Source organism: Budorcas taxicolor, chromosome 13, assembly GCF_023091745.1.
Source record: "Budorcas taxicolor isolate Tak-1 chromosome 13, Takin1.1, whole genome shotgun sequence".
Classification (NCBI taxonomy): Eukaryota; Metazoa; Chordata; class Mammalia; order Artiodactyla; family Bovidae; genus Budorcas; species Budorcas taxicolor.
In genome coordinates, this window is record NC_068922.1 from 62,303,689 (window position 1) to 62,313,869 (window position 10,181).

The 10,181-nt window shown below is 43.3% G+C and overlaps 1 protein-coding gene across 1 annotated transcript; it reads left to right on the top strand.

Moving 5' to 3' along the window:
• The first annotated feature begins 493 nt into the window (after positions 1-493).
• LOC128058665 (short palate, lung and nasal epithelium carcinoma-associated protein 2B-like) lies at positions 494-8,800 on the top strand. The gene is made up of 5 exons (XM_052651158.1): positions 494-641; positions 3,265-3,406; positions 5,269-5,373; positions 6,222-6,374; positions 8,731-8,800. Exons 1-5 carry the CDS (start codon positions 494-496, stop codon positions 8,798-8,800), a joined length of 618 nt encoding a protein of 205 aa, XP_052507118.1.
• The last annotated feature ends 1,381 nt before the right edge of the window (positions 8,801-10,181 follow it).

Below are 10,181 nucleotides of genomic sequence, written 5' to 3' on the forward strand. Positions count from 1 at the left end.
GAACAGTGAATGAAGGCAGCAAGACGGTGGAGTGGGGCCTCATAACCTAGACTCTGGGGAGAGGTCTAGAGGACATGATGTTCTACTGAAGCTGGAAAGTTAGTAAAAGTGACTCAGCTTAAAATGAGAGAAGAGGGAAAAGTTCCAAGCAGAGGAATCAGCATGTGCCAAGGACCACTTGTAAAGAGACTTGACTTGGAGTCAAGTGTCTCTTCTCACATAGCAGAGCCTTCATCCACTGGTTGTTTATCTCTGGGCAAGAAAGTTTCTCTAGCTTTTTGACCTGGGCTGCACATCTATGGGGTCGCAGAGAGTCAGACACCACTGAAGTGACTTGGCAGCAGCAGCAGCGCATCTGTAAGAGAGGAGATAACCACGTCTATCTTCAAGGACTGCTGAGTGTCAGAGTGATAGGTGCTCATCCAAGATCCCGTTTCCCTGTGGGTAATTCTCACTCCTGATCTTCCCATGACTGTCCAGGTGTCAGGAAAAGATGTTTCAGCTTTGGAAACTTGTTCTTTTGTGCGGCCTGCTTGCCGGGACCTCAGCATCTCTTTTCGACAGTTTTGGCAAGGATGTTCTGAGGAAGCTGAAAACTGGTCTTGAGAAAGGACTTGACAACCTTGACAGTACACTTCAAAGTGAGTCAACAACGGGTATCAGTGGCACCTAGGAGCTTGCTTCCTACTTACTATGTCTGTATTAGCAAAGGCTGCCAGCAGGGGCTGCTCCTTAGGGGTGGTTTACTAAGAGAGATGACTAACTGGTTCCTGGTTCGTTTGTTTATCATTTTTCTAGAAACAGGTATTTCTTAACTGAATATTGATCTACATCTTATTTCATCATAAAATGTGCTAATATATTTATTGGATAAGATTCTCAAAGTGACATTTCAAAAGTTCAAAAGGTATGCATATTTTAAATTGCAGCAGATATTGACAAATAATTCCCTATGTTAATAGTTTCTCCAACTATCTCTGAGAGTATCTTTTTTCCTACTCTCTTGACAGCATTAGTTTGGACAACTGAAATTTGCCAGTCTCACAGATGAAAAGTTCTAAATGATCTCTTCATTTCTCTAATTATGAGTGAATTCACTCATTTTTTCATATTTTGTTAGTCATTTATGTACTGAAACTTAAATATTTAATTTATTTTTGTAGCATATTCTTCTGTTGGGTCACTCAATTTTCATAGTAATTTGTATTCAGTTCAGTTCAGTTCATTTCAGTTGCTCAGTCGTGTCCAACTTTTTGCAACCCCATGAATTGCAGCACGCCAGGCCTCCCTGTCCATCACCAACTCCAGAGTTCACCCAAACTCATGTCCATCGAGTCGGTGATTCCATCCAGCCATCTCATCCTCTGTCGTCCCCTTCTCCTCCTGCCTCCAATCCCTCCCAGCATCAGAGTCTTTTCGAATGAGTCAACTCTTCGCATGAGGTGGCCAAAGTACTGGAGTTTCAGCTTTAGCATCATTCCTTCCAAAGAAATCCCAGGGCTGATCTCCTTCAGAATGGACTGGTTGGATCTCCTTTCAGTCCAAGGGACTCTCAAGAGTCTTCTCCAACACCACAGTTCAAAAGCATCAGTTCTTCAGCGCTCAGCTTTCTTCACAGTTCAACTCTCACGTCCATCAATGACCACTGGAAAAACCATAGCCTTGACTAGACGAACCTTTGTTGGCAAAGTAATATCTCTGCTTTTCAATATGCTATCTAGGTTGGTCATAACTTTTCTTCCAAGGAGTAAGCGTCTTTTAATTTCATGGCTGCAATCACCATTTGCAGTGATTTTGGATTAACTAATTGCAAAAGGATTCCTACCTAGCCTAGATAGCTTTAAAATTACCTACCTTTCTAGTGAATCATATTTCCTTGTAATTATGATTTCTTGAAAAAACTTGGCCTTCTTTTCAGTTTTTCGAAGCACATTGCTAAACAGTTTTTATAGGAGAAGCTCACTTGTGAAAATGATTGCCCTTCAAAACTTGCCAGGGCTTGAGAGTGACTGAGTGATAATCGCTCAGTTGTGTCCAACTCTTTTTGACCCCATAGACTGTATCCTGACAGGCTCTTCTGTCCATGGAATCCTCAAAGCAAGAACAGTGGAGTGGGTTGCCATTTCCTTCTCCAGGGGATCTTCGCGACTCAGGGACTGAACACAGGTCTCCTGCACTGGAAGCAGATTCTTTACCATCTGAGCCACCAAGAATTCCTGGCAACCTGAAAGATATGGGAGGGACCCAATTTCCATCTTTACTGCTGATAAAACTGAGCTCAGAAGCAGAAGTGTCTGCATCACAGTCACCTACTAAGATGTAGGACCAGATGTAGTTTCCATCACTGCATCATTATAACTAAGTTCCTTGGTGGCCCAGAGGATTAAGTGTCTGCCTACAATTTAGGAGACCCGGGTTCAATCCCTGGGTTGGGAAGATCCCCTGGAGAAGGAAATGGCAACCCACTCCACTATTCTTGCCTGGAGAATCCCATGGACAGAGGAGCCTGGCGGGCTACAGTCCACGGGGTCGCAAAGAGTCGCACACAACTGAGCGACTTCACTTTCACTGTCCATCACAAAGTCACGTTGCAGTACACTGATTATGTACATTTTTTTTAGCTTTTTTGAACTCTTTGGGCTAGTTCTTTCCTGTTTTTTTTTTTTTCTCACTTGAATTATTTTCTAGAGATTTTCTTAATATTTTTCAAATGTGCCATTCTACATCTGCCAAGTCACTTCCTATCTCAAATCCCTCTTTCTCTGTCAGTTAGAGCTCTCTGTCCTTGTTCTTCTGTATGAGTCATCTCTTTCTAGGCTGTATGCAAAGCTGTCATTTAGGGACTCCTATCTGCCACTTGCATGATTTAGATCCATGTATTTTCTTTGACTCTAGATTTTCCATTTCTTATTCTATTCTAAGTTTACTTGGTTTGGAGGAGCAGCTCTTTAGTGCTTCACTACTAGAAGTTAATGTGGAATCAATATCTATTGCCTGCTCAGTGGGTTGATTGCTCTTTTGATGAATAATGAGTATATATTGGAGTGAAGGCAGTGTGGAAAGATCAAGGTCTCCTAGTGTGTGACTTAGATCTATTTCTTAAACTTTTGATCCTTTATTTACTCATTTGAAAATGCAGATATTGCTAATACCTCCTCTGTGGAGTTGTTATAAGGATTAAGTGACTTAATACAGGCAAGTATTCCCATTTGGTACCTGGTGCCTAGGAGTTTGTGACCACACTAAATGGAGACTGTTTTGCAGCTATTTTTCAGCAACTGAAGACTGTCTTCACATTGCCCCAGGAGTCCAATACTGCGGAAGCCCAGGAGAATACTGAGGAAACTAAGAACTTACTGGAACAACTCATTTCAGGAATTTTTCAAGTAGTGTACAGACTTACGGGGTGAGTTGCTTCATTTGGCTTTATTTATTCCAAGGAAAGAGAACACGTCTCTTTGGGGACATGAGTTTAATATCAAAGGCAAAAAGATGAATAAACCTTGCGTGTTCTTGCAGAGGGGTTCCTTGGTGGCTCAGTTGGTTAAGAATTTGCCTGCAATGCAAGAGACCACAGTTCTATTCCTGGGTGGGGAATATCCACTGCAGAAGGGTAATGCTACCCACTCCAGCATTCTTGGGTTTCCCTGGTGGCTCAGCTTCTAAAGAATCTGCCTGCAATGTGGGAGACCTGGGTTCAATCCCTTGGTTGGGAAGATCCCCCATCTTGCAGAGCAGAAGTGGTCTGAGGGCAATTCTACCAGAGCATCGAAAATTAGAGTCAGGTCTGTGGGGTCCATTTGGATCTCATGAGTTTGGGCATTCTCCTTCTGTGATTTCAGGGTCAGGATGAAGGTTGGCTTCACCCCCACCTCTACCAGTTTGATGGTGCCTAAAGTCCCATTCCCAAGGAATAAGACTTTTCTTCTCTGAACATAGCTGAGTATACAAATCGAAATGGTCTCAGGAGAGAGGAAACTAGAATTTACACCACATAGATGACCCCACACATGAAGGCTGGGAGTCAAGCAGTTCCGGGTTCTAATTCTGGCTCTGCATAAAAAGGAATGAAATAATGACACTTAAAGCAACAAATGGATGGATGTAGAGATAATCATACTAAATGAAGTAAGTTAAAGAAAAAATGACATATATCATAGATAATACCACTAATATATGAAATCTAAAATATGATACAAAAGAACTTATACAAATCGGACTCTTGAACATAAAAAAAAAAAACTCATGATTACAATAATGGAAAGCAGTGTGGAGGATAAATTATGAGTTTGGCATAAATATATACACACTACTATATATGCCACAGACAACCAACAAGGACCTACTATATAACACAGGGAGCTATATGCAGTATTTTGTAAACCTATAAGGGGAAAGAATCTGAAATAAAAATACCTATATATTTATATGTCTATCTTTCTTTCTCTCTATATCTATATCTATATATCTGAATCACTTTGCTGTACATCTTAACCTAATGAAAAGTGAAAGTGTTGGTAGCTCAGCTGTGTCTGACTCATTGTGACCCCAAGGACTGTAGCTCACCAGGCTCTGTTCATGAATTCTCTAAGCAAGAATCCTGGAGCAGGTTGCCATTTCCTTCTCTACGGGATCTTCCCAACCCAGGGATTGAACCCTGGTCTCCTGCTTTGCAAGCAGTTTCTTTACCCTCTGAAGCACCATGGAAACCCCACATCTGGACCTCACACAATATTGCAAAGCAACTATATATCAATTTAAAAAGAGAAAGCATCGAACCTGGACCGGTGCTTCATTTCTTATATGATATTACGCATGTTTCAATGCCATTCTCCCCAATCATCCCACCCTTGCCCTCTCCCACAGAGTCCAAAACACTGTTCTGTACATCTGCGTCTCTTTTGCTGTCTCGCATGTACACCCGTGGTGGATTCATGTTGATGTATGGCAAAACCAATACAATATTGTAAAGTAATTAGCCTCCCATTAAAATAAATAAATTTATTTTAAAAAAGAGAAAAAGAAAGCAAAGCAAATTCTGGCTCTGGAACATATTCGCCCTTGAAGTCTTGAGGGAAGTCACAGCTGTCTGATCCTCAGTCTGTCATGCCATCCAGTGGAGAGAATCCAACCCCTGAGCAGGGCTCTCATGAGGATCAAAGCAGGCAAGGTCCATAAGGCTCAAATGCTCAGCACAACACTGGCAGAGAAGAGCCCCAGCAATAGCTGTCAAGAGGAATGAAAGGGTGAATTGTGTTTTTTGCACAGGGTGAAAATCAGCAATCTTCACATCCTGGATCTCACATTAGAAGCGACTTCTGACAGCAGTGCTAACGTGAAAATCCCCATCACTGCAAATGTCAACGTGAAACTGTGAGTATGGCTTAGAATCCGAGGTTTGGGAGATGCAGTGAGCTATGGCCAATAGGTCTCCGGTCTGGAACCAGGCACTTATCTAATCATAAAACTTGAGAATTGAGAAGACATGAACGCATAACACTTTGGGAAAGTTTCCTCCAACATCATTTTGTCTCTCCAGATTCTCTTTAAAAGCAGTGACCATTATGGGCCATATAGCAGTGAACAGTATGTAATGAAGGGCATATGAAAATTATAGGCAAAATATAATTTCTAAATATTTTAATTCCTTTGAAGGTACAAAGAGATAGGGAAATGGAGATACATAGAAGAGTCTTATAAATTAAAGTGCACTGACTTCACCATTTATTAATTATGAGATCTTGAAGTAGCTGCTAAACTTCTCTAAACCATTTCTTCATTCAGAAAACAAAGATAATGATAGTACTTCTTTCTCATGGAATTGCTGTCGAAATTAAACGGATTAATCCAGGCAAAATATTTTTTTGGAAATATCTAACATAGTATTTTGCTAACGAAATGTTAAATCTTTTTTTAATTTTAATTATCAGTGTGATACCCTATAAAAATTTCGCATAAGGCAAACACTCTGCCCAGGAGAAAAAACCCTAATGTAAGAATGTAGATTCCATAAAGAATACAGGCTATTTTGACCTTGTTCGTTTGTTGTTCATTCACTAAGTCCTGTCCGAATCTTTGAGACCCCATGGACTGTGGCACACCAGGTTTCCCTGTCCTTGTCCATAGACATCCCATGTAATGTCCACACAAGAGAGAGACTAAAGTGGACAATGTGAAGGGACTTCTTGCTCTCTGTTCACTGTGAACGTATTTCCCCACAGGCCTGTGTTGGGTGAGATTGTCGACTTGGCCCTCGACTTGGTCCTCCAGTTTCGTGTCAGCATTGAAACTGTTGAAGACACTGATATTTACAAGGTGGTCGTGGAAGAATGCAACAACGATCAACATAGCATCTCACTCACCGTGCTGGGCAGGTCAGGTCCCATGTCTCAGCAGAGCGGGGATCTTAGAGGAGTTGGGACCCAGAAATTTTAGCCCTATTCCTTACCTGAGAGGGAGCAGAGTTTGGCAAAGAAGAGGTCTGACACTGGAGTCAAGTTAGCTTTGCCACTAACTTGTGGTTTTGGTATCAATGTAGCCTCTAGAAGCTTCAGTTTTCATATCTGTAAACTGAAGATGGTAATAATACCTAACTCATAGCCTCCTCTGTTGGCCAAATGAGAAACTGAGTGTTTAGCATACAGCCTGGAACATACTAAGGTCTCAGTAATGATAATATCCATGCTGACTCTCTGTCTCTTGGTTCTTCCCCTTACTGAAACAGGAATGCTGACCTCTCCAACCATAACTGGGCATTTCTATATTTCACCTTTCAACTTTATGTGTTTTCACTTCATGCATTTTGAAGCTCTGTTATTAGATGCCTGCACATTTAACATTGTTACGTCTACTTGAAGAACTGACCCTTCTCATATTACATAATGTCCCTCAATAATAGTAATGATAATAATAGTAATGATAATAATAGTAATTCACTGTGTTTACCTTCTTTCCTCTAGCTGGGAGGGATAAGAGGAGAACTAAATGCCTACCGTGAACTCTAACTTCAGACTGTCCCCAAATCATCCTTTACCCACTGAAAATTCCCAAAATGAGATCTTGAAAACCTAATCTTCCCCATTTAAAATGCTGATCTCTGGTAACCCACCAACACTGTGTCATAAACTGTATGCTTGGAAGCGGATGTTTAGCCCAGGGAAGAAGGTGGAAGGAGAAAGTCTGATCCTTGTCATGGCTGAGAGGAGAAGTGGTCTTGAAGCTGAAGGCTGGGGTAGGATGTTCTCCCAGGGGAAAACGCTGAGCCATGAGCAGAGTCAGTCCATCCTACCTCAATAAGGGATCTGATCACAGGTTAACTAAAGACCCCCCCCCCCCCCCAGACCAAATATAGGCTCTGCAGCCTACCATCACTTAGAAGACTGAGCTATAAATCCGAATGCCTGAGCCCCGCTGGACACTGCCTGGCTCAAGCCCCAGGGAAATCATCCTGCCTTCCAGGTCTCAGTGTCCGTATCTGTAAAACACTGCTCCAAACCCTCACGGGGCTTTTCTCTCCACTTTAGGTGGAGTCTCAGGCCCTTCCAGGGCCATCTAGGCTCTACCTGACCTAGATCCACACCTTGCCCTCGCTGCCCCAGAGATGCTAACTTTTGCTCTGTGCCTCAGGCAACCTCCTTCCACTCAAGACCTGTACACGGGCTGCTCAGGCACCTAGGACACCTTTCCTGCATCTTTTCCATGTATGTCTGCTCATTTAGGGCCTGAAACAAGGTTCCTCTTCCTCTCTCTCATAAGATTCTACTCTCGCCCTTCTGAATACCAGTCAAAATTGTCATTATATTCAATTGTAGGTTTGTTTCATTTATTATTTCAACAAAAATGTGTGGAGTATCTGCTCTATGCCAGGCAGCTGCCATTCTGAGCTCTGGAGAATTTACTGGTGACTGAGGGCAAGGAGCTTGTTCTCGTGGAGCTTAGTCTCTGGAAGGAAGGGCAGACAGGAGAGAATTCAGTCCAACAGTAATGATCCCAGAAGGAAAATGTTGGTTGCAATCATCCCTGAGCAGAACAGCACACTTAACAGGGCGCTATGACACAAAGCCCTCCCATAGGCTAGCAGTCACGAGCGCTGCCCTGAGGAGGTGACAGTTACACTGAGGGCTGAAGGTGGGAAGGAGCCAGGCTTAGGAAAACGTATTAATACTGGGTTGGCCAAAAAATCTTTTTTTTTTTTTTTTTTCATTAGCCTGTTACAGAAAACTCCAAACGAACCTTTAAGCCAGCCAAATATTTAGGTACCACATTAGGAACTGCTTGTGGTTTGTTGATCACTGTGTCCCCAGACAGGCTTGGTTCCAGGCACATAGTTAGTGCTCTCTAAATATGTGCTGACAAACGAATGAATGGATGACTAGATGAATGGATGGATGCAAGAATGGATGGATGCGTAGATGGATGGATGGTTGGATGAATGGATGGATGGATGGATAGAAGAATGGGTGGATGTATGGATAGAAGAATGGATGGATGGATGGATGGATAATAGAATGTATGTATGGATGGATGAAGTCTGAATGTTGTGATGAGACTCTCATGAGCTATTGGTGTGGGCTGCTGGTCAACCATGGGGTTCTAAGTGATGATCCCCCTGGTAGAGTTTCAAGTCATCTGACTTCACGATGCCCCACCATCTTCTGCCCTCTTCCCACTGCTCTTGCTTGGCTGCTCTGCCAGCTTCACAGAGCTTTATCAGTTTTCTCTCTTCTCCAGGCGCATTGGACTGCTCAATGAGGTTCTGAACTTTGCGACCAACCTCGTGAATGAGGTGTTGTCCTGGTAACAGAGTATGAGGTGAGTCCCCCACTCCTGGGGGTGCAGAGCCAGGCCTGGTGGAGGCAGGTGTGACTTTCTGTGCTGGGCCGTACTCTCTGGACACTTTCCTTTCTGAGGGGCCAACTTCCCTTTGGGCTCTGAATTGCTACCTGTTCCTCTTCACTCAGCCTGGCCTGGGGAGGAGGTGAGCAGGAGCCCGAAATGAGCTGAAATCTCTGGTCCTATACGTGAATGATTTACCATACCCATGGACTGTCAGCAGGCCTTTTAGCTAATATTTTTCTTAAATGAGGACAATTTTAATTCATCTAAATACAAAACTATACATACCGTAGTTTAGATTCATGTGTATCATCTAAAAATACCATATGTACCATGTACCCCAAATTCCAAAGATTCTATATTAGTCACTCTAGAAGGAGGCTGCAGATCTGGCTTTAGTCATGCTCAAAGTGTGTTCCTCAGACCAGCAGCACTGACCTCCCATGGCACTCATTAGAAATGCAGACTACAGGTCCTACCCCAGACCGGCTGCTCAATAATTTGCATTTAAGCCACATTCTCAGGGAATTATAAACACACAAAATTGGGAAAAACACAAAACCATTTCTCTATTGTTCCATTTAACTCTATTAATTTTCAGATTTAGAGGTCAGTGTTTCTAGGAGTGCAGGGTTCTGGAATGTTAAAAGTCTAGATTCTTTAAGTTTCTAGGATTCTAATGTTCTGAGGTTTTAGGATTCTAGTGTCCTCTGGTTCTCAGATTTGGGCCTCCTAGGTTTCCACTGTTCTAGAATCCTAAGGGTCAGAAGTTCTGAGGCCCCCAGTACTGAGCATCTCTGTGGGTGGTGGGCAGGGTGCTCACAGCAGATAATAATCAGTCCTCTTCTCCCATTTCTCCTTTCCTCCTCACCTCCCGACCTCGTTCCTTCCTTCTCTCTCTCCGTTTCTCTCTCTCTGTGTCTCTTTCCCTCCTTGTGACCCTCAGGTGTGCCCACTAGTCCGCAGCCTCCTTGAAAGCCTGGATGCGGATTATGTTAAGAACCGCGTTGGTAAGCCACAGCCTGCAGGGAGGGGGATCCCTCTGCAGCCTCAGGGGGCGTGGCTGCTCTATGTCTGCAGCACTGGCAGGTTGATCAGGGGACCCTGGAGAAGTTGAGGACCCTTCATCCTGAGCAAGTCTGGAGAGGGGTCCCTGCAAACTGATGGCCTCTGTGGGTCTCTGAGAGTTTCCGCTACCCTCCTTTGTCAAGCCAGCAGAACCTGTTGCCCAGAATGATGTGAGAAAGAGGACAGGCTATATCTGGGTTCAAATCCTGGATCTGCTACTTAACCACTGTGGGTTAGTGGTGAACTGGCTCCACCTCTCTGAGCCTTGGGTTCCTCAC

What these genes read in the sequence shown, in the direction of transcription:
- LOC128058665 (XM_052651158.1), top strand. Translation starts at nt 494, where the DNA reads ATGTTTCAGCTTTGGAAACTTGTTCTTTTGTGCGGCCTGCTTGCCGGG. An exon ending in CCTTGACAGTACACTTCAAA is followed by an intron (nt 642 to 3,264) that starts GTGAGTCAACAA and finishes ACTGTTTTGCAG; the next exon opens with CTATTTTTCAGCAACTGAAG. An exon ending in GCAAATGTCAACGTGAAACT is followed by an intron (nt 5,374 to 6,221) that starts GTGAGTATGGCT and finishes ATTTCCCCACAG; the next exon opens with GCCTGTGTTGGGTGAGATTG.